This window comes from Natrix helvetica (genome assembly GCF_964273705.1).
Source record: "Natrix helvetica genome assembly, chromosome: 6".
Lineage (NCBI taxonomy): Eukaryota > Metazoa > Chordata > Lepidosauria > Squamata > Natricidae > Natrix > Natrix helvetica.
The window spans coordinates 10,886,672-10,911,020 of record NC_138553.1 but is presented as its reverse complement, the minus strand read 5'-3'; the positions used below and the strand labels follow the sequence as shown (position 1 = coordinate 10,911,020).

General features: G+C 44.3%; 1 protein-coding gene across 1 annotated transcript in view; it reads right to left on the bottom strand.

Annotated features, from left to right (window-relative positions):
- The window catches only part of LOC309394978 (1-phosphatidylinositol 4,5-bisphosphate phosphodiesterase zeta-1-like), a gene marked incomplete at both ends in the record, with an annotated part of 82,354 nt that overhangs the window by 21,734 nt on the left and 36,271 nt on the right, over window positions 1-24,349 (bottom strand). Inside the window, 2 exons of the mRNA XM_081958698.1 lie at window positions 3,728-3,872; window positions 8,337-8,538. Coding sequence (XP_081814824.1) covers window positions 3,728-3,872; window positions 8,337-8,538 — 347 coding nt within the window. The remainder of the gene's footprint in view (window positions 1-3,727; window positions 3,873-8,336; window positions 8,539-24,349) is intronic.

The following is a 24,349-nucleotide window of genomic DNA, read 5'->3' as shown; positions in this document are numbered from 1 at the left end:
CCCAGATTTTCAGCCTCTTTTTTGAGGGGAAAAAAGTGCGTCTTATACTCCGAAAAATACAGTAGGTGCTCCTAAATCGAGTCCATCTGGCAACCATTGTCCATACACACACCTGCCACTTGATGCTGACAACTATCAGTAGTTCTTACAAGGAGATTCTTAATTTTGTCTATCCATTTTTATCTTCTTGACTTATTACAGTTTAGCCATGTAGAGTTGTTTTAGCCCATCCCTCATAGGTCTGAATCATGTGGATTTTTATTAACTCACCATCATCTCAAGAAAACAGCTTTTCCTTAGTCCATGGTCAATCGACCGACTGTCCCTGCTTTTCGTGGTACTCATCTCAAAATCCATATACTGGAAGCATCAATCTTCTTTCTCCTGCACTTTCTAAATATTTCACTGCCATACATCACCACTGAAAAGACCCTTGCTTTATTTATGGCGAACTCGCTTGTCATAACAATATCCTTATCCTTCATCACCTTGTCCACATCTATCATGGCTTCCCTCCCAAGGATTAGTCTCTTTACTGCCTTAACACACTGCCCTTCTTTATCTGTAACGATAAAGAAATAAAAGTATCTTCCGCCTTCCTGTCTTTCGCAGTCAGTCTCAAACTTCACAAAAGATACAGATGGTTGCGTTAGATATTTTATATTTAACATTGACTTGGTTGTTTCGTTGTTTACTTTCTGAAGGAGCTTGTCTTAGTCATCTTTACCTTGCCATTGTTTGTATATCTGATGCCAGCATTTATTGCTTTTAACCCTACTATAACAACTTTGCTGCATGACCCAAACAAACAGAGGGATATTTTCCCTATTTTGAATCACTGTTTTTCTAGACTGTTTTTACACAAATGTCTTGCTCTCTTATAAAGATTCCTCACATATAATCAGTCGTTCTGGCACACCCATTAGTCTCCATGTGGTGCAATTCTAGCATTATTTACATAGTCGAAGGCCTTGTTGTTACCAATGAAGCAAAATTAAATGTTCTTCCAAAGGTGTTTTTCAAGAGATCACTGGGCTTTCCGTTTTTTCTTTGAACCAGAAAGTCCAGTGGCCTCTTGAAAAAGCATCTTTGGGACAACCATGACCTGAATGACTGAGAATCTCCATAGACATTAAATGTTCTTATTTTAACTTGCTGTTATGTTAAATATCTGATGTTACATCCTGCTTATGTACTTTATATATTATTTAAAACAGTGACTTTGAATGTTGGTGACTTTAAGATGTGCTGTTTTTCTCAGAGCGTTTATGGGGCACCATATAAATATTATGAATAAATCAAGCAATAAAATGCCCGTGATGTTTTTCAGTGATGGTGCCCTCAACTAGATGCACCGAGCAAATCCTTTAAAACCAGCATCTAGAACCATATCTAAAGTATTCTATAGATGGTTTATAAGATGTGTCTAAGACTTCTTTAGAGGTGATTCTCTTGAGCCTTGGCTCCACCATCTGACAGTCACACATAAGGGGGACAGTTACAAGTGTAGCAGGGGTTCCCAACCTTTGGGCCATGGCCCACTAGTGAGCTGTATGCAACCGGGCCATGGAAATGGTGGGAGAGTGCGCACACGTGCATCCCCTTGTGCAAGCAGAGGATGAGCATGTGCATGCATGCTTCATTTGCATGGGCACATGCGCATGCCACTAGTGCAAACGGAGCTGTGCGTGCACGCTTGCTGGCTGCCCGCATGGAACCACCCCCTCTCCCCCTTCCTACCAGTTTGCAAAGCCAGAAAGGATGGGGAACTGTGATCTATAGGATAGGAAGCCATCTACACTCATCCATCTTTATGAATTAGAAGCAGTTGCTTCTTTGATCAACCATAGGCACCACCTACCTCAGTGGACCAGACGAGCCGCCAACAGCGAGTCTTGAGAGACCATTCTGGGAGGAGTTTGACTCTGTTGCCCCCGAGGATTTGGACAGGTTGCGTGGACGGCTGCGACCCACCACATGTTTAACGGACCCGTGCCCCTCCTGGCTGGTACTGGCAGCCTGGGAGGTGACACGAGGCTGGCTCCTGGGCCTGGTGAACGCCTCATTGGGTGAGGGATACTTACCAACCGCCTTGAAAGAGGCGGTGGTGAGACCCTTGCTCAAGAGACCTTCGCTCGACCCAATGGAGCTAGCTAATTATCGTCCAGTCTCCAACCTCCCCTTCTTGGCGAAGGTTGTTGAGAATGTGGTGGCGCAGCAATTTCCACGACACCTAGACGAATCCGACTATCTAGACCCACGCCAGTCCGGCTTCCGACCCGGGCACAGCACTGAGACAGCCTTGGTCGCGTTGGTCGATGATCTCTGGAGGGCCAGAGATAGGGGCTGTTCCTCTATCCTGGTCCTATTAGACCTCTCGGCGGCTTTTGATACCATCGACCATGGTATCCTATTGCGCCGGTTGGAGGGGATGGGAGTCGGAGGCACCGTTTTGCGGTGGTTCGGCTCCTACCTCTCCGACCGGAAGCAATGTGTGTTGACAGGGGGGCAGAGGTCGTCCCTGAGGCCACTCACTTGTGGGGTGCCACAGGGGTCGGTCCTCTCGCCTCTCCTGTTCAACGCATATGTGAAGCCGCTGGGTGAGATCATCCGTGGTTTTGGGGTTGAGTACCATCTTTACGCTGATGATACTCAGCTGTACATTTCAACCCCAAACCACCCCAACGAGGCTGTCGAAGTGATGTCCCGGTGTTTGGAAGCCGTCGGGGTCTGGATGGGGGACAACAGACTCAAACTCAACCCCTCCAAGACCGAGTGGCTGTGGGTACCGGCGCCTCGGTTCAGCCAGCTGACTCCATCGCTGGCCATAGGGGGCGAACAACTGTCCCCCGTGGAGCGGGCGCGCAACTTGGGCGTCCTCCTAGATGCCTGGCTGTCAATGGAGGACCATGTGGCAGCCGTGGCAGGGGGGGCGTTCCACCAGGTCCGCCTGGTGCGCCAATTGCGCCCCCTACTGGACCGGAGTGCCCTGCGCACGGTCACTCATGCGCTGGTGACGTCTCGCCTGGACTACTGCAATGCCCTCTACATGGGGCTTCCCTTGGGACGCATCCGGAGACTGCAGCTAGTTCAGAACGCAGCCGCGTGGGTTATTATGGGAAGTACACGTTACTCCCACGTAACACCTCTCCTGCGCGAGCTGCACTGGCTACCTGTGGCCTTTCGGGTGCGTTTCAAGGTATTGATCACCATCTTTAAAGCGCTCCATGGCATAGGACCTAGTTATCTGCAGGATCGCATCCTACCACACACGTCCCTGCGACCTATCCGCTCACACAGGGAGGGGCTCCTCCTGGTGCCGTCTGCTAGGCAATGCCAGCGGGCGACGCCTAGGAGTAGATCCTTCTCTGTGATGGGCCCAACCCTCTGGAATGACCTCCCCCCAGACATTCGAACTACCACCGACCTCCGTTCCTTCCGGCAAAAGTTAAAGACTCACCTATTTCAATCAGCTGGCCTGGCACTTTCTTAGTTTTACCTCCCGGGGATTTATTTTATTTTAATTGGGTTTGGGGTTTTAATTGTGATGTTTTTAGGATTAGAATATATTTATTTCTTAGTACAGCCTATCTCCCCCTCCAAATGTATCTTAAATGTATTTTATTATTATGACCGATTTTATTTGTATTGACTGTACACCGCCCCGAGTCCCTTTCTGGGAGAGGGGCGGTCTAAAAATCTAAGAAATAAATAAATAAATAAATACCTCAAATGCATGTTTGTGTACAACATTGATGACATTCTGGAAGGTAATTTTGCTCGTCAGGGTATGTCCATGATAAACCACTGGCTCGTTATTTGGCCCATCCCAGCAGTCAATCTCCACGCAGCGGCATCCCCTTCTAAGGGAACTTTTAAAAGAAAAATGTGTTTGGAGGGTTTTCCAGCAACACAACACAAGAAAACATCCCATTTTAGCATCAGATTCGGTTGAACTGATTGTGGAGTTGTCCGTGCTGTTGCTTTTGTTTCAAAGCTGCCTATACTTGGTCAGAAACTTGATGGTAACTTGATGATTTACAAACATTGGGTCATTAAATCAGAATTGGCTTTATCCTTTGCAGGGTTATTTTTCAATAGCTCTTTGCTGGGTGAGAGCTTGTCTTCACATGAAACACAAAACTCATCGCAACTGTTTGTACATACAGATCAGTATGTTGCTGGGTTTCTACACCTTTATATTCAAATCAAAGTGCATTTGACAATTTCTCCCAGTGCAGGATTGCCCCTATTTATGAGCTATGAAGCATGATAAAACCTTGATGTACCCATCAGATGTAGCCTTTCCTCAAAATTATTAAAGACTGTATTAAACAATTTTATCTTCACATCAGAAGATAAGTCACAACACCGACTAGACCAAAGTAATTCAATGAATTTCATGGTCTCAAAAAAAAAATCTGAAAGGAGAATCCAATCTTCACCAAGCTGCTACCTTTGATACATACAGATTTTAACTCCCTGAATTTTCAATAACGGCAATAGTGACACTAAATTCTGGGAATGAAAGCCTACAGATCTGACTGACTCCCGAGATAACTTAATTCAGCTGCATGTCATTCCAGTGTCCTTTTGTGAATTTTGTGCAGATAACTAATGACTAAAATGCAAGACTATCCGTAAATTTGCATCTTCTACAACTCAGAGAACTCCAATCGGTGCGCCATCTTTTTCAATGTACTCAAAAGTCGGAGAATTTTGGAACACTGCTATAATCTGTTTCACGACCATTTAAAACCATTCCAGAATCCTTCCCAAATCTATAAGTATAAGCTTCAGGATAAAAATATCAGATTTCAAAATATGAATATGCAATCTTTCAGTTGTTTTCTCCCATCTCCTTTGGACCCGAAGTTCTTGGAGGTAATATCTTTAAGTGTTATTATCTTTCATTAAAAAAAAACATGTCAGAGTAATGATGATTTAATAGCTGACCAGCTGCTATAAGACTGTAAACCATGATGATGACATGAAGGATGAGTCAGCAAGGTTACTGCCACTTTAAGAAGCTGTATATATAAGGGAGGCCATGCGAGGGCATCTCTTTCTCCTCATGTATCTCTCTCCTCATGAACCTCTCTCCTCAAGTTCTATCTCCATTGTGGTTCCCCATGTAGAGTTGAAGCTTGATTAATTGCCTGGTATTTGCCTAACACATGTATGTATGTATATATGTCTTGTATATAAACCACTGTTTGAAAGACAAAACCTCTGTGTACTGTATTTTGCTCCTGGGTTGTCTCAAAATAGTAGTCACGCTGTGCACACTCTGACAAAACAGTACTTTAGATTTTTCCATATAGGTCCACCCATTTGTTTAGTCCATTCTCCAAACTATGAAGAAATAAATTATGCATAGGATCAGAAAATTCTGAGCACCTTCACTATGCATCTCCAAATCATATTGCCTAGAAGCCCAAGGCTACCCAAAAATCATGACCAAAATAATTGACTAACCACAACTCTCAAAAAGCATGGCCTGAAGTCTGCTTACTAGAGATCCATTGCCTCTCAACTCATGCTTCCATTTCATCATCACATTCAGTCTCTTTTAATGTTGGAAACCATGATTTGGGATAGTTTCTTTGACATTTTGTCTTAGTTCAGATTACCTTTCTTGATCAGTAGATCCAACGTAAATTGATTTATCTTGCTAAAGGAAGAACAGATCCTTCCTCCTACAAGCTCACCACTTTCATTTAACCCTTGTTTCTTGCAAAGAGAAAGCCATACAACAGGACTTGGGAATACACACATCTCAATTAAATTGCATTAATTGATTAACTGCCGCAAATCCAATGAAGTTGTCAAGCATCATCTTATGACATCTTGATGTCATATACATTCAAAATCAAAACCAAGCAGTTTGCCATAATCAATTTACAGCAGGAAAATTACTGAAAGAAAAGTCAGTTCAATAAGCTGAAAATTCCTTTAGTCTCCTGTTTGGCTAGAGTGATTTTCCTGAATTGTATCCTACTATATTTCCATTCTTAAGTTCTGGAAGGAGCCTACAGTAGAGCTCATTTCAGGTAAACTTGACAGATCAATAAATATTTAGAAATAAACTTTAAAAGTTCAAAGTGAATCACAACATTGTACCTTATCTGATACTGGAAGAATTCAATATCAATTTTATTTATGTATACATTTACAGATAAATCATATTCAAACATGTATATTATAACTAACCAAAAAAAAATCATAAGACCAGTAAAAAGAATTAACCCCCAATTACATTCATGTGTTATTATATAATTGTCAGGCCTGCAGTTATATTCCTTTTAGGATCTTTGGCCTCTCTATTATTTTACTATGCTGTTTCATTAGTGGGGTAATTGGGAGGGGGAATAGTAAGGAGTTGTAGAATTGTAGAATGTGTTGTTGTCAAAATAGAACATTCCTCTCTAGAAGCCCAAGGTCATTCTTTGTCTCTGCACCTCTGCACCTGACCGGAACTAGATGGGTGGAAATGCCAGCGTGTCAGAGGAAGATTGGACCGTGTGATGGACTTGTGGGTGTGGGGGGCAAGGTTTTGAACTTTCAACTGGGTAGAAACCCAGGAAGCTTTCAGATTCGGGTTTTCCACAAATGTACCAACATGTCTCTCTTATTAAATTGGAACTTTGATGAAGGCTATGCCTTGAACTCTGATTTAATTCTCAATGATATTTGGAACGCTGACAATAATAATACAGATTACAGGTAGTCCTTGATTTACAACTATTTGTTTAGTGATCTTTCAAAGTTACAACGACACTGAAAAAAAGGTGACTTATGACCATTTTTCACACTCATAATCATTGCATAATCCCCATGGTCATGTGATTGAAATTTGGACTCTAAGCAACTGGTTCATATTTATGACAGTTGCAGTGTCCCAGGGTTTTGTGATCACTTTTTGTGACCTTTTGACTAGCAAAGTCAATGAGGAAGCCCGATTCAACTATGTTAGGTACCTTAACAATTACAGTGATTCACATAACTGCTTAGCTACTTACTGACTTCACTAACAACGGCAGTGATTCACAAGTATGGCAAGAAAGGTCATAAAATGGAGCAAAACGTAATTGTCTTGCTTAGCAATAGACATTTTGGACTCAACAGGGCAGTGGTGGGTTTCAAAGATTTTTGGAACCTACTCTGTGGGTGTGGCCTGCTTTGTGGGAGTGGCTTGCCGGCCATGTGACCGGGGGAGTGGCTTACTGGCCATGTGACCGGGTGGGAGTGGCTTGCCAGCCATGTGACCAGGTATGAACAGGGGTTGTAAATCAAGGAACACTTGCATATATGCTCACAGTAGTAAATCAGGGATGCATTCATCTTGAAAAATAGTAACAATGTATTAGATATGCTTCAAAATATAATTAAGCATTTCTGTAACAAAAATAATCCCAAAACAAAGAAATTAACAGTTACTAGATCGGAGCACTATTCTAAAAATAACAATCAGTGAGAGGCAGATAAAATTAACCAGTGATATAACAACTACCCAATGCATGAAATATTCAGACAGGTCAGAAATAAATCAAATTAAAATAGATTACAATTGACCTACTTATTAAGTATGACTTGCTGTATTTATCGCATTGATTTCAGTAGAGGAAAAATGACTAATTAGTCTAGCTTCAATAAATGACAAGAATTAAATACATTATTTCAAATAATAGCATTAGATATTAAGACCTATTCCATCAATGTTTGCATAACTACATAAATCAAGGTTCTGCCTTGGATAGAATTGAACAGGAGCATAGTAGTTTGTGTGGTTAGGACGCTGGGATGGAGGTCAGTGAGCCCACGTTTGAGATCCAAGTGCTGCTGTGGGATGGGGTGGAGCTCCCGTCCTTCGCTCCAGCTCCTGCTGGGGTCACGAAAGGATCCCTCAATTGGGTGTCCCCCATGCAACGGTGATGTCACCTGCTACTCCTTTCAACCCAGAAGCACATCAATGCTTCCGACATGAGTGGAAGCAAAGGTTAGGATAGAAAAAATAGAGAATAAATCAGTAGTCCTTTTCAGTATTCTAATTTGGGATTGGAGTTTTGGTGTAGCTATTCTTTTTAAGTAGCTTTCTTTTACACATCCATCCAACTATTCCTTCTCTCTGTTCTTCCCGCCCCGGGGGGTGAAATCCAGCAGGTTCTGGAGAACTCGTAGTGGAAATTTTGAGTAGTGAGGGTGGGAATGAAGATTTTGCAGTATCCTTTCCCTGCCATGCCCACCAAGCCACACCACGCCCACAAAGCCACACCCACAGAACCAGTAGAAAAAAATTGAATTTCACTACTGCCCCCCCCCCAAGAAGTACATACTTGGCATAACCCCACAGATGACTTGGCCCTATTAGCTGATCCTGGATAAGGTAAGTGTTGTGTGAAGACGATATGAAGTAATCGCAGAGCGGCAAGCTCATATCTTGGTAAACTGCTTTGTTCTCCATTTTGAATATACTGCACTCTTCGGACAGCATGTATCGTATAAAGCCTTCGATGGTCATCTCTTTCTGGTTTCTCGCTAAAGGTTGTGGTGGGAATTAAAAGAAACAAGCTCAGTTTTTTTCAGATTTATGTTCCAACTGAAACTAAACAGACTAGAAATAGTCCACATATCAGGGGTGAAATTCAGCAGGTTCTGACGGGTTCTGGAGAACCGGTAGCGGAAATTTTGAGTAGTTCAGAGAACTGGCAAATACCACCTCTGGCTGGCCCCAGAGTGGGATGGAAATGGAGATTTTGCAGTATTCATTCTCCAGGAGGGGAGAGGGAATGGGGATTTTGCAGTACCTTTCTGCTGCCATGCCCACCAAGCCACGCCACAGAACTGGTAGTAAAAAAAAAATGAATTTCACCACTGCCACATATCATTCACCAGATCTTAAACTGCACATTGAGACTTACTTTATGTCATTAAACCGTGGGTAAGTCTTCTCCAGTCAAGATACCTGCAGAGATTCTAGTTAGTTTCACCAAATATAGATATGGAAACAGGCATGGTTCTTTCATAGGCTTGTCATCGTACAGTAATGGTAAAACAAAACTCTTCATTTGGGGCAACCACAATAATTTCTTTGTAACTTTGAGGGAAGTTTTCTATTAGTTATATACAGTGCTTCTCAACCTTTGCAACTTTAAGATATCTAGACTTCAACTCTCAGTTATGCTGGTTGCGGAATTCTGGGAGTTGAAGTCCACACATCTTAAAGTAGCTAAGGTTGAGAAACACCGAGTTAATACATAACTCTTCTCTGTAGTGCCTGGGTTCTCTCAATATATTTCTCTAAATCTAAATAGACCAGAGGTGGTATTCAGCAGGTTCTGACCAGTTCTGGAGAACCAGTAGCAGAAAATTTGAGTAGTTCGGATAACCGGTAAATACCACCTTTGACTGGGCCCGCCCACATCTATTCTCTGCCTCCTGAGTCCCAGCTGATCAGGAGGGAATGGAGATTTTGCAGTATCTTTCCCCCAGGAGTGGAGAGGGAATGGAGATGTTACAGTATCCTTCCACTGCCACGTCCACCAAGCCATGCCCACCAAGCCATGCCACGCCCACCCCACCAAGCCATGCCCCAGAACCGGCAGTAAAAATAATCGAATCCCATCACTGAAATTGACCCTGGGTAATTTTGATTCTCCCTATTATGGGAAACTCAGTTACTCCATTAATATCTTACCTGAAGCAAGCCATCACATTAGCCCATAATTATTTCATCATAGCATGTCACCCAAACAACACAGATGTCCAGAGGATTTAAAGCTTTCATTCCAACAAGGAAAAGAGCATCTCACTGTTGTGACATAACTCTGGCTTTTTCATACTCGAGTGTGATATCATGAAACAGCTACATTGCAATGGTATGATCTTTCTCCCATCACTGGCCCTCCTATTGCTGGTCAGCACAGAGGCCGAGTTTGATCATTTGGAGTTGTCATTTAGCTTGTTGGGTGAACCAGTTCAGTTGTTCCACCATTAATAACTGTCTCTTGCAACACAGGAGACATAGAAATGTTGTTGGCCATAAACTGAAATTTAATGGTACCGCATTTTCAGACTAGTAGACGTAGCTTATCAGGGTCAACATTAAAAAAAAATATATCACTCTCTTATTTTTTTACTTTTGTAATGGGATCATTTTCCTTCTTCATCTGACTCAGATATTCTTCTGATTCAGATACATCTTTGGATTATAGATGTAGGTTATCAAAGAACATCCCTGTTGCAAAGAGTGTGGTAGCTGACTGACAATTTCACCCAAGGTTTGTTCCATGAGATAACCTCACAAAGGTGTCCACAAGGTGTGATAAAAAAAATCAAGATGGTGTTCATAATGTGTACCCTGGTAACACCCTTGTACTCTCAGCTTATGCAGCATGTTGATAATCACACAAGAGGCAGTTTTTCCTTGCAATGTGTGAATCTCCTGCACATCTCCTTTATCTTTCAACTCTTTGCAGCACAAAGATAACTTTCCACAACTTAGAGACATGGGGATGATCTGAATGCTAACTGTTACGTAATATATAATATATAATAACAGAGTTGGAAGGGACCTCGGAGGTCTTCTAGTCCAACCCCCTGCTTCGGCAGGAAACCCTACACCACTTCAGACAAATGGTTATCCAGCATCTTCTTAAAAACTTCCAGTGTTGGGGCATTCACAACTTCTAGAGGTAAGCTTGTTCCACTGATTAATTGTTCTAACTGTCAGGGAATTTCTCCTTAGTTCTAAGTTGCTTCTCTCTTTGATTAATTTCCACCCATTGCTTCTTGTTCTATCCTCAGGTGCCTTGGAGAATAGCTTGACTCCCTCTTCTTTGTGGCAACCCCTGAGATATTGGAACCCTGCTATCATGTCTCCCCTAGTCCTTCTTTCTATTAAACTAGACATACCCAGTTCCTGCAACCGTTCTTCATATGTTTTAGCCTCCAGTCCCCTCATCATCTTCGTTGCTCTTCTCTGCACTCTTTCTAGAGTCTCCACATCTTTTCTACATGGTGGCGACCAAAACTGAATGCAGTATTCCAAGTGTGGCCTTACCAAGGCATTATAAAGTGGTATTAACACTTCACGTGATCTTGATTCTATCCCTCTGTTTATGCAGCCTAGAACTGTGCTGGCTTTTTTGGCAGCTGCTGCACACGGCTGGCTCATATTGAAATGGTTAGCTCAGTTCATCCAGATAGGAAGTAGGTTAGAGATGGTGCTCTAGGACAGGAGTGTCAAACTCACAGCCTGTGGGCCGGATGCATCATGTGCTGGCCACGCCCACCCCCAATTTAGCAAAGGGGGGAAAGTCGTGATACATCACATGACGACAACGTGATGCCGCGAGTTGGACTCTGCTCTAGGACAAGCAAAGGTTGTCGGCAAGAGCGGAGCCGCCCCAGAGCAGAGAGTGTGAAAATAGTTCTTCTAATGTTGATTAATGTGGCATCCTCACTACTTCTGTTCTGCAGTGTTATCCATCTAAGCATAAGAGAGCGTGCTGAGGCTGGGAAAGATTGGAAGGGAGAGTAGTGGATAAATAATCAACTGATTAAAGGTGAGTCAGACGGAACTTAGACCAAGTGGGAAGAAACATGAGAAGAAGGGCTTCAAATCATTCCGAGATTCTGCCTTAATTAAGATAAATGATGCTGGGATTTCTTGATGCAGTTTTCCATTTACCCTTGAACAGCATTAAAGAGACTTTTCTGAAGTCTGTGTGCTTCTTACTTCTTGACTGGCTTCACGGGGCTTAACAAAAAGTAGCTCCCACAGGGAAATGGAGGACCAAAAGAGACAAGATGGCTTATCCCTTTCGTCCATGTGACATTTTGCCTTTTTTTTCTGTGATGTCCATGGATATCACTGAGTAGTTACTGTATTTTTCGGAGTATAAGACACACCAAGGTTTTGAAGAGGCACATTTTAAAAAAAAGATTTTGCACTCTGCAAACCTCCCCAAACCAGCCCGTTTTTCATGAAAATGGGCTCATTTTTTGTCAAAAAAAGGGTATAAATAGCTTTTAGGAGGCTTGTTCAGTGCTCCTGGGGGCTGGAGGGGCAAAAATGAGCAAAAAGCAGGCCGTTTTTTGCTCATTTTGCTGAAGGGGCAGGATTTCGGGAGGCCCAAAATGCTGTATTCAGTTTATAAGATCCACCCAGATTTTCAGCCTCTTTTTTGAGGGAAAAAGGTGCATCTTATACTCTGAAAAATATAGTACTTAGTTCATTTTTTCTCCCCTTTAAATCTGAATGCTGTATGCCAACAGTGTAATAACTTTATAATTATTTTTAACAGTTAATAAATGGCTAATAAATTATTAATTGAATTAGCTTTCCACATAAGAAGTGTTTAGTTTCTATTATTTATTTATGTGTGTGTGTGTGTGTGTGTGTGTGTGTGTGTGTGTTAATTGGATAAAATTGCATTGCTTCTGTCTAAAGCGCTTTCTGCCAAATTTAAAATTAGCCTGCTCTTATTTTTTTTTAGGATTGTACATGTTTCAAAAATTATTCAGAAGGATCGGGTCCAAATGCATAGGGGCAAAAACACAGCATCTCTTTAAGGCAGGTAAACCTGTAAACAGGCAGCTGCTTTAATGAGCCCCATTAAAGATGTGGTTGTCTTAAGGATTAAAATCACTTAATAAAAAATATCAATATGTTCAATGAGTTGCATCAAAGACATGATTATTTAAGAGAGTCAACTTCTTAAAGCTAGTCCTTTTTTTAAAGGTTTTTTAGAATTCATCACCCAAAAGTAGCTGCTTTAAAGAGATGCTGTTTTTGGCTTCCTATATGTACTGAGGCATGTCCTCAATATCATTTTCAAAGCATTCACAGATTCATTTTTTTTAATGTATAGTTTTACTGATCTTGGTACTTTTTATCCTTTTCTTCAAGCAATTTCTTTCCATATTCCAACCTAGATTATTATTTTTTTATCTGTTTGTTGTGCTCAATATGGTTCTTTTTATCTCTATGCTTTTTCACTTCCAACTCCTTGAACCAGCTTCGTATGTTTTTTTCCCCTCTCACTGAGATCCATTTCAAAATGTATCCCCTTTTTATTCTTCTCTCTTTGAAAATAAATTGTGCCCACAAGTGACAGATTGGCTTGTAACACCAAAAGACATAGTCTCAACACCATGGGCTGCATCCATTATGGGAAAGCTTCTCTTCCCTATCTCTGTTCCTCCCCTGCTTTTTAAAACTTTTTTATTGATTCCATCTGTTACACAATTGTGCCACAAAATGATATTGGAAGCCAGAATTGTGTTTTAAACCCAAGTACCCTCTTACTTTCATGACCCTTTTATTGCCCCCAGTTCCTTTGATTCATGCCTGTTGAAGTTTACTTGGCTGTGAACCATTGAGCCCATATTTTTGCAAAAAGCTTAGAATATTATGGATACTAGATTAAGTTTGTAATAATAATAAAAGTGTAGGTCAGGTGGAATATTGACTTATTCAGCGCTACGATCCAGGGTTCCGCCCATTACACCAATTGCAGAGATTTATTTTATCTATAAATAAAGTTCAGACACTTAGGAAAGCAGAATAACTACAAATCCTATTACTCAGCAGGAAAAGAATTGTCTCTGTTTGCAAGTCACGCTGAGCCCAAGGTTCAGCATTAGGCTGGATGTAGCTGAGAGCTCAGAAGCCACAAGAGAGAACATGTTCTTCAGAGGTGGTATTCAGCAGGTTCTGACCAGTTCTGGAGAACCAGTAGCGGAAATTTTGAGTAGTTTGGAGAATAGATAAATACCACCTCTGGCTGGCCGCACCCCCGTCTATTCTCTGCCTCCTGAGTCCCAGCGGATCGGGAGGAAATGGGGATTTTGCACTAACCTTCCCCTGGAGTGGGGAGGGAATGGAGATTTTACAGTATCCTTTCCCTATCATGCCCACCAAGCCCACCAAGCCATGCCCACAGAACCAGTAGTAAAAAAAAAATAAACCCCATCACTGGTATACTTTGATATGAAAACTAACCTTCCCTGCTATACTTTAACAGAGTAAGACAGCAAAGAAGAGCACTGCTCAAGAAACATATCTTTTATATATAGGTTATTAGGGCTGTGCAATGCTTCAGGCATTTGCCACAAGTCCGAACCATGTGTAAGAATCTGCAGGAAATGCAAATATAACATTTGTCTGTAGCTCTTTAAAGCAGCTTTGTCTTCCTGGAGGGTAGTATAATGTAAATATGTATGTATAGTGCTACATTCGTATCTCTAATCTGGAGCACTGCACAGTTCTAATATATATCTCCCTCTGCTTCTGCAGTAGTATCCCTTCCATCTTCTCTCCAAAACCATTTTGGAACTGGCTGAATTCTTGAAGAGGTCTCCTATCAATCATGCATGCAGGGATCAAGGGGAATGAGGTAAAGGTAAAGGGGTTGCCACAAAGAAGAGGGAGTCAAACTATTCTCCAAGGCACTTGAGGGTAGAACAAGAAGCAATGGGTGGAAACTAATCAAGGAAAGAAGCAACTTAGGAGAAACTTCCTGACTGTTAGAACAATTAATCAGTGGAACAGAAGTTGCCTCCAGAAGTTGTGAATGCCCCAACACTGGAAGTCTTCAAGAAGATGTTGGATAGCCATTTGCCTGAAATGGTATAGGGTTTCCTGCCTAGGCATGGGGTTGGACTAGAAGACTCCCAAGTCCCTTCCAACTCTGCTATTGTATGAAGAAGAGATTGAATACTTTTTGATATGGGACAGGTTCTATCAATGGTTAAATAATAGAAGTTAGAAAGGAGAAGATACAATTGGAGGAAATGGTAAACAGGAGAGTTGTTAAAGAAGATATGTCAAATGTTAAATATTAATGTTAGATTATTATGTTATTATATTCCTAATTTGATGGCAAGGAATTACAACAACAAAGATGTATATATTAAGCCTAATTGTACCCAAAATACACTTTGATGAAAATTGGATGTTATATAAATAAAACAAACAAAACATGAAAAAAAAGGAATTGGGTATGTATAGTTTAATGAAAAGAAGGACTAGGGGTGACATGATAGCTATCTTCCAATATCTCAGGAGCTGCCACAAAGAAGAGGCAGTCAAGTTATTCTCCAAAGCATCTGTACACAAGTGGAATTTATTCGGTGGAATTTATTCAAAGGCAGAAGACACCGTTTGTCTGAAATGGTATTGGGTTTCCTGCTTGAGCAGGGGGTGGGACTATAAGACCTCCAAGGTCCCTTCCATCCCTGTTTTCTGTTATTCTGAATGCTAGAAGGAATTCATTGCATTAGAAATAAAAGACAATGGAGGAGTCCTTCCACTCAGACTACATTTTGAACAGAGGGAAGCACAAAAGAGAGCGAGAAAGAGGTAGGATATTTTCTGCTGTTTCTTAAACACAAAGATTCACTGAACAATAGGACAGATGATAAAGGACAACTGATAAAGACTCATCCCACAACCTCTCCCTTGCCTTTGGCCCTAGTGAGCAGAAAGCTTCTACAGACAAAGAGATTGTACTATCTCTGTCAAACAGTAGCCTCTGCATTCGCACAACATATAAAGTTTGATTCATCTAATACCATTTTCCTATTTAGGTAGCCTAGCATGCTTTTTAAAAATTTATTTCAATTTCAAGGCTTTCCAACTCCATAGCAACCCCAGGTAGCTTACAGATAAAACAATTAAAAGAAAGCATATGAAGAGGGGAAAAAAGAAGAAGACAAATGACCAGAACACAGAATCAAAAACACAAACAGCAAAAATCACTTCAAAGGGACTCAACCACCCTCCTTGCCCTAAGCCTGAAAGAACAAACAGGACTTTAGCAATTTGCTGAAAGTAAAAAAAAAATGCAAATACAAATCTCTGGGAAATATTATCCCCCAGGATGGTGTGAACATTTGGATTAGTTTATTTCTAAACCCAGAAAGTGTTTATTGTAATAGCCATTTTAGGAGAATGAACCTAGTTAGATCATTTTGCATTGTTACTTTCCATGAGATGGGCAGCTATATAAACTTGATTACTAAAGATAAAGGTAAAGGTTCTCCATGCACATATGTGTTAGTCATTCCTGACTCTAGGGGGCAGTGCTCATCTCCGTTTCAAAGCCGAAGAGCCAGCGCTGTCCAAAGACATCTCTGTGGTCATGTGGCCAGCATGACTAAACACCGAAGGTGCACAGAACGCTGTTACCTTCCCACCAAAGGGGGTTCCTATTTTTCTATTTGCATCTTTACATGCTTTCAAACTGCTAGGTTGGCAGAAGCTAGGATAAGTAACGGGAGCTCACTCCGTTACGCGGCGCTAGGGATTCAAACCATCGAACTGCCAACCTTTCTGATCGACAAGCTCAGCATCTTAGCCACTGAGCCACCACGTTCCTTAAACTTGTTTACTAATTAACAAATAAATAAAATTTAAGTCGTGTTGTAGGTCAGTTAATACAATGGTATGTGAGAATGACCTTGGGAAACAGGAGGAAGATCCGCAGACTAGACAATGATCAGATAAAAGCCAGCTGAGCCTACAGAATAAATGGAGGGGGTGATAAATATCTCAGAAATGGCTTTTCCTAGTCTTTTGGGCTGTAAAGGTGAGTTAGAGATACTTTCAGACTTTCAAGATCTATCCTCAGTACAGGGAGTTCTTGACTTACAACCATTAGTGACCATTTGAAGTTACAACTGTGTTTTAAAAAAGTGTCCGATGACCTTTTTTCATACTTTTGACCGTTGCAACATTCACATGGTCATATGGAATCAGGAGTCTAGTAACACCTTTTCAGACCAGCAATAAAAACAATGGATTTTCAACACATCCCAATTTTAATTGATAAAAGTACAGGTAGCCTCTCTGACATATAACCTGCATCTTTAGAACTGCCCTGTCTTCTCTTCATCCAATTTAAATCCTACATCAGTTTCAACCAGGGGTGGACTGCTATGGGTTCGCCCAGGTTCAGGAGAATCTGTAGCTAATATTATGGTCAGTTCGGAGAACCTCCAAATCCCACCCCTGGCTACCTTCCCTTCAAACCTGATAGCAGGAGTAATGAGCTTGCTCTATGAGCAATCTTTAAACCCCTTAACTTGATTTTCCACTCTTGATAATATATCCTTTAAAAAGACAGTCAGGTGAAGTATTTTGGTAAATAATGATAGCAACAGTAATTTTTATTCAGATAATCAGTGGGTCACAACGAAGAGGTAGGAGTGGGTGGTTTTTTTTGCCCTCTTTGCTATTTCTTAGTGATTATCTTTTCTTTTCTTTTCTTTTTGGATAACCAAAGCTATGGTTTTCCCAGTTGCAATGGATGGCTGTGAAGGTTGGACCATAAGGAAGCCTGAGCACCAACGAATGGAGGCCTTTGAACTATGGTGCTGGAGAAGATTCCTGCAAGTCCCTTGGACTGCAAGGTGATCAAACCGGTCAGTGCTGGAGGAGATCAAGCCTGATTGCTGTTACAAGGCCAGATCCTGAAGGTGAAACTCAAATACTTTGGCCACCTAATGAGAAGGAAGGAGTCACTGGAGAAATGCTGGGAAAGATTGAGGGCAAAAGAAAAAGGGAACAACAGAGAATGAGATAGCTGGATGGAGTCACTGAAGCAGTCAGCTAGAGCTTAAATAGACTCCAGAGGATTGTAGAGGACAGGAAGGCCTGGAGGAATGTTGTTCATGGGATCACAATGGGTCAGACACAACTTTGCAACTAACAACAACAACAAATACAGATCTGATCAGTGACGTGCGGTGAGCTTTACGGCTGGTGAGGCTGGTGACGTCATCAGCGTGAGCCGCGGTCCCCTTCATGTTGACTCAGGAAGGAGGGGAATGGGACCACGTCAGCCTCCCTCCTGCACACGTCCCATTCCCCGCCTTCCTAAGTCAACATGAAGGGGACCACGGAGCGCGCTCCGCAGGACCGTGGCTCACGCTCCGCAGGACCGTGGCTCACGCTCCGCGGGACCGTGGCTCACGCTCCGCGGGACCGTGGCTCACGCTCCGCGGGACCGTGGCTCACGCTCCGCAGTCCCCTTCATGTTGACTTAGGAAGGCGGGGAATGGGACGTGCGCAGGAGGGAGGCTGAGGCTAGAGGAGCCTCCTGCACACGTGGTCCCATTCCCCTCCTTTCTGACTCCTGAGTCAACATGATGGGACCACGGAGCGCTCCCATTCCCGACCACGTGTGCAGAAGGCTCCTCAGCACCTTTTCCCTTTTCCCTTTTTAAAAATTTTTTCATGATGAGAGCGGTGCGTCTCTGCCTCCCCTGCCTCCCCTGACCGCACGTCCCTGGATCTGATTGCCAACATGCAAGGGAAATAATAAAATATCTTACCCCTATTTATCCACTAACACCCCTTACATTTCCTTTTCCTTCTTCTGTACTTCCTACATTTAGTTCTATGCACCATAAATTATTCTGAACTTCTCTTCGTTGTTGTCCTAATCCTGGTATTATTGTTAGTTTTATCAGTATGAAGGTAAGAAAGAATCATGCAGATATTTCTTGACTTATGACTTAGCAACTGTTTGAAGTTACAACCTATCTGAAAAAGGGGACTTATGACCCGGATCCAACTTTTTGACCACTGTACCTCCCACCCCAGGAACACACTGGGTGCTCCACAACAAGGCAACATTTACAGGCCCTTGCAGTGTCCCACAGTTATGTGAGTGCCTTTGATGGCATTACTGCTGAAAACTAACACTTCTTCTGACAAAACCATGCCATAGCAAACAGCAAACAATAGCACATTTAACAACTGTGGGGTTTGCACTTATGCACTTAATAACCGCTGCTTTCGTTTAATAGCCACTGCAAAAATGTCACATGTTTAAGGACCGTTACGACTTATGACCGCAATGGGCAGGCTCAGTGACAGTCATAACTTGAGGACTATCTGTATTGCTAAGGGTAGCAAATCCTATAGTAGTAAACATGGTGTACCAAGCTTTACTTTACTGGTTCCAAGATCTGTTAAACTAATTCCCACAAGAGGGACAGCAAATAGGGAAGAGGTGGGAATTATGGGGGGATAACCAGAAGTGGGCTGCTGGGGGTTCGCAGAGGTTCTGGAGAACCTCTAGCTAAGATTCTATGCAGTTTGGAGAACCCCCAAATCCCACTCCTGGATGACCCCGCACCCCTCCCAGGACTCCCCATGCGGCCCATTTCAGATGCAGGTAAGTGTAGGGCGCGCATGGAGGCTTGGGAAGGGTGAAAAACGGGCCTACCGGAAATAGCCTCCAGAGCCCGGGGAGGCTGTTTTCTCCCTCCTGGAGGTTCAAGGAAAGCCTATGGAGTCCAGAGAGGGCAAAAATGCCCCTCCCTCCATAGTGCAGGAGGCCAAGTAGGCCACACCTGTTAGATATTAGCATATATCAAGGCAAGTCTCCACTCTGGTCCGCTGCTACAGCGGGAAACAGGTATCGTTCTGATTGGTCGAGGGGCGTACCCGATCCCTATAAAAGGGGAACCCTCAGACCACAGAGCAAGCTGGATCACTACTACTACTAATAAAGAGCTGTTAAGTCACTTCGTGTCCGCAGTCTGTCTCTCGTTGCCCAGATCTAACATTGGCGACGAAGGTGGGATTGAGAGACAGATAGGACGAAGAACGCTACCTCCAGAATCTCCGGATTTGATCCAGCCCAGGAATTCGGCAGAAATTCCGGCAGCCATCTCAGGTCACCGCAGCGCGGCAAATTCAAGCAAAGAAGATGGCGATGCACGCTTCCCCCGCTCCATTCGACCCAGCGAACGACGAATGGGAAGCCTTCATGATTCGTTTCGAGTGTTTCCTCGAAGCGAACGAATACACGGGGATCACCGACGCCAGGAAGAAAAACATCTTCCTCGGCTACTGCGGAAAAGAAGTTTTCAACACGGCAAGAGACCTCACCGCGCCTACTCCAATACAGGCAGTATCGTGGACGGTGTTGCAACAGGCCCTGCAAACTCATTACGCGCCAAAACCTTCCCGCCATGTCTGCCGCAAGGAATTCAACACGAGGAACCAGAAGGCGGGAGAATCCATCAATCAATATGTTGCAGCCCTACGAAAAGCAGCAACTCACTGCGAGTTCAGGGATCTGGACGAGCACATCTTAGCGCAGCTCATCTGTGGGTTAAGAGACATTTCACTACAAAAGAAGCTGTTGGCAAACCCGAATTTAACCCTACAGATAGCGCTAAACGAAGCAAGAGTGTCAGAGTCAGCAGAGAAATCATCGGTGACCATACAACGAGGGGCCAACGTAAATCAGCCAGCACCAAGGCAAACCAGAGTACACTACGAGGACACAAGCCCCGACTATGAGAATCCCGAGTTCGAGGACAGTCACCTGATGCAGAGCAGTCACTTGAGGCCTGGGGGGAGACCCGGATTCCGTTTGCCGCCCTGCGCAAGCTGCGGAGGGAATCACCCCAGGTCTACTTGTAGGTTCAGGAACGTTGTTTGTTCGCACTGCAACAAACTTGGGCACATCGCACGAGTGTGCCGGAGCGGAGTCCCTGCCTCACGGCAGCCACCCATGTACCGCCAACAGAAGCCCAACCCAGGGGCTTGGCGAAATCAAAAAGGGCGCCCAGAGAGAAATCCACAAGTGTTTACTCAGAGAGAAAATTTCCAAAGAGCTGAATGAGCGTATCCCCAGAGAGATTACTCACAAGGAGCTGAGCGAGCGTATCCCCAGAGAGAATACACACAAAGAGCTGAAAGAGCGTTCTATCAAGACGCTCAACGAGAGTATTTTCAGGATGTAGACGATGAGATAGAGTTGACCCAGAGAGAGGAGTTGCGAACGTATCTCACCACAATACATCAGGTCCTCCCTAAGCGGCCAAAAAGGCTGAGAGTCACAGTCCTCTTGGAGGGCTCACCTTGCGAGCTAGAAGTTGACACAGGATCGACCCTGACGATTATTTCATGGGCATCCATGAAACAGGCTATCCCTAGCCTCAGAAAGAGCCAGCTACGCGCTCCAGACGTCCTGCTACGAGACTACCAGGGGAACCAAGTCCCCATCGTGGGCCAAGGCACATTCCAAATCCGTTTCAAGGACATCGAAGCCCAGCTGCCCGTGACCATCGCCAGCGCGCCATTACAGAACCTTCTGGGGCTGGATTGGTTTGAAGCCCTGGGGTTAGAAGTCACCGGAATCAACGCCGTGAGAAACAGCAGCGCTGAACAGATTTTTAAGGAGTTCGAGGATGTGTTCAGCCCTGGTCTTGGTAAGTATGTGGGTAAACCAATATCATTCAATTTAGACCCCAAAGTGGCGCCAATCCGACTTAAACCGAGAAGAGTGCCTTTTGCACTCCGCCCAAAAATAGATAAAGAAATAGATAAGTTAGTGGAGCAAGGAATCCTTGAGCCGGTGGATCACGCGTGCTGGGAAACACCCATCGTGACCCCAGTCAAACCAGACGGATCAGTCCGCATCTGCGCGGACTATAAATGCACAATTAATGTCGCGCTACAACAGAGCGCATATCCTGTGCCTGTAGTACAGCACTTATTGCACTCGTTGGGGCCAGGAAAGGTATTTGCTAAATTAGACATGGCACAAGCTTACCAGCAACTGCCAGTGGATAGCGCCACAGCGGAGGCCCAAACTATAGTGACGCATAGAGGAGCATTCAAATGCAACCGGCTACAATTCGGTGTGAGTATTGCCCCAGGACTGTTCCAGAGCGTCATGGAACGACTTTTGCAAGGGATACCGGGAGTCGTCCCCTATTTTGACGACATCTTGGTGTCCGCTGCAAACGAGGAGCAATTAAATAAAAGAGTCAGAACTGTTTTGGCCAGAATCAGAGAAAAGGGTCTCCCCCTCAAAAAGGAAAAATGCCAAATTAACGTGCCTAGCGTAGAATTCCTGGGTTATAGAATCGATGGTCAGGGAATACACCCCACTTCAAAGAAAATTAAGGCGATCCAGGACGCCCCCACACCACGAAATCAGACCGAGTTGCAGGCCTTCCTCGGACTACTTAACTTCTACAGCGTTTTTCTGAGGCAGAAGGCGACCGTTGCTGAGCCACTACACCGTCTACTCCAGAGGAACGCACCATGGAAATGGGGACGATCCGAAGCTGCAGCTTTCGCTGGGGTAAAGCGCCTGCTCACCACTGAATCACTGCTTGTCCAATACAGCCAGACCCTACCGCTGGTATTGACCTGCGACGCATCACCCTTCGGAGTTGGAGCAGTCCTCAGCCACAGGATGCCCGACGGAAAAGAAGCGCCCATCGCCTTCTACTCCAGGACTCTTTCATCGGCCGAAAGGAATTACAGCCAAATGGACAGGGAAGCGCTGGCTGCTGTAGCTGGAGTAAAACGTTTCCACGAATACCTCTACGGCCGCGATTTTGAACTAATTACAGATCACAAACTGTTGTTGGGACTTTTGGCGGGAAACCGCCCCACTCCGGTCTCCCTTTCTCCACGCATGACCAGGTGGACTGTTTTCCTGGCTGCGTACTCATACAAATTGATTCATCGACCGGGCTCCACTCTCGGACACGCAGACGCACTCAGCCGTTGCCCATTACCTGACATTCTGCCAGACCCCACTCCAGAAGTACCGGTATTGCTCATTGACTGTTTGGACTCTGGACCGGTTTCTTCATACGACGTTGCAAGGTTCTCCTCTAAAGACAATTTAATAAAGCAAGTTCAAACTTGGGTTTGGAGGGGGTGGCCGAAGGGAAACGTGGGCCCGGAATTCAAAGCGTTTTGGTCAAAACGGGACGAACTCTCAGTGTTGCAAGGTTGTTTATTGTGGGGGGATCGAGTTGTTATTCCGTATGCTTTACGTAGAAATGTATTAGATGCTTTACATGTGGGTCATCCGGGGATTGTTAGGATGAAGGCGTTAGCAAGAAGTTATGTGTGGTGGCCAAACATGGACAAAGAAATAGAGGAGTGGGTGGCCACTTGCGACCCATGCCAGGAATCGAGACCAGCACCCCCGGAAGCGCCCGCCACAGAATGGGAGAAACCTAAAGCACCCTGGTCGCGAATACACATTGACTTCGCAGGGCCATTCCAAGGTCAGACTTTCCTTATAGTTGTGGATGCATACTCAAAATGGCTAGAAGTAGTCCTAATGACTTCAACCACGGCAGAGGCAGTCATTAAGGTTCTACGGCGACTTTTCGCCACCCATGGCCTGCCCGACCTCCTGGTCTCCGATAACGGGCCCCAGTTCACGGCCATGCAATTTGAGACATATCTAGCAGGTCAGGGAATTCGGCACGCCCTCGTCGCGCCATTCCATCCGGCATCAAATGGACAAGCGGAGAGAATGGTACGATTCGCAAAAGAGGCCCTCGCTAGGATGGGTCCAGGTGATTGGCAAACACGCATTGATCATTACCTTTTAATTCAGCATATCACCCCAAGTGCAACGACGGGTAGGAGCCCCGCTGAACTACTCATGGGCCGCCGTCTACGGTCTCACCTGGACCGTCTTCACCCAAATTACTCTGCCACGGCTCCCCCGGACTCCACAAGTAAAATTCGATCTTTTAGCATAGGGGATTCAGTATACGCCCACAACTATGCAGGGGGAACATTGTGGATGCCGGCAAAGATCATTGGCGTCACGGGTCCACGATCGTATCTGCTGGAGCTGGAAGATGGGCGGAACTGGAAAAGGCACATCGATCAACTTCGGGGTCGCCTAGCTCACTCAGACCTTCGAAACGAAGACGAGACCTTCCTGCCAACAGAAAGTCAGCCACGCGAGAGCCCCATTATAGAGAACCACGACACCTGCGAACCCAGCTCGGAACAAGAAAGCATGCACGAAGCAGAGCAACCCCCAGACAACGCAACCGAGCAGACTCCGGAACACCCCTGCAACGAGGGCACGAAACCTTCAGAACGTGGAACAGGAAAAGCATCCGATCCTGCACCCACTTCTGACCAACCAGAACTACGACGCTCCTCCCGAGTAAGGCAACCCCCCACATACCTAAAAGACTATGTTACCTACCGCAACGTTCCGTCTAGGAGGGGAGGGGTGTTAGATATTAGCATATATCAAGGCAAGTCTCCACTCTGGTCCGCTGCTACAGCGGGAAACAGGTATCGTTCTGATTGGTCGAGGGGCGTACCCGATCCCTATAAAAGGGGAACCCTCAGACCACAGAGCAAGCTGGATCACTACTACTACTAATAAAGAGCTGTTAAGTCACTTCGTGTCCGCAGTCTGTCTCTCGTTGCCCAGATCTAACAACACCCACCCAGCAACCGGGCAGAGAATCCTTTGCTAAAATTTTTGAACCTCACCCCTGAGTATAACCCCACATATTTGAAATGTATTCAATTGGG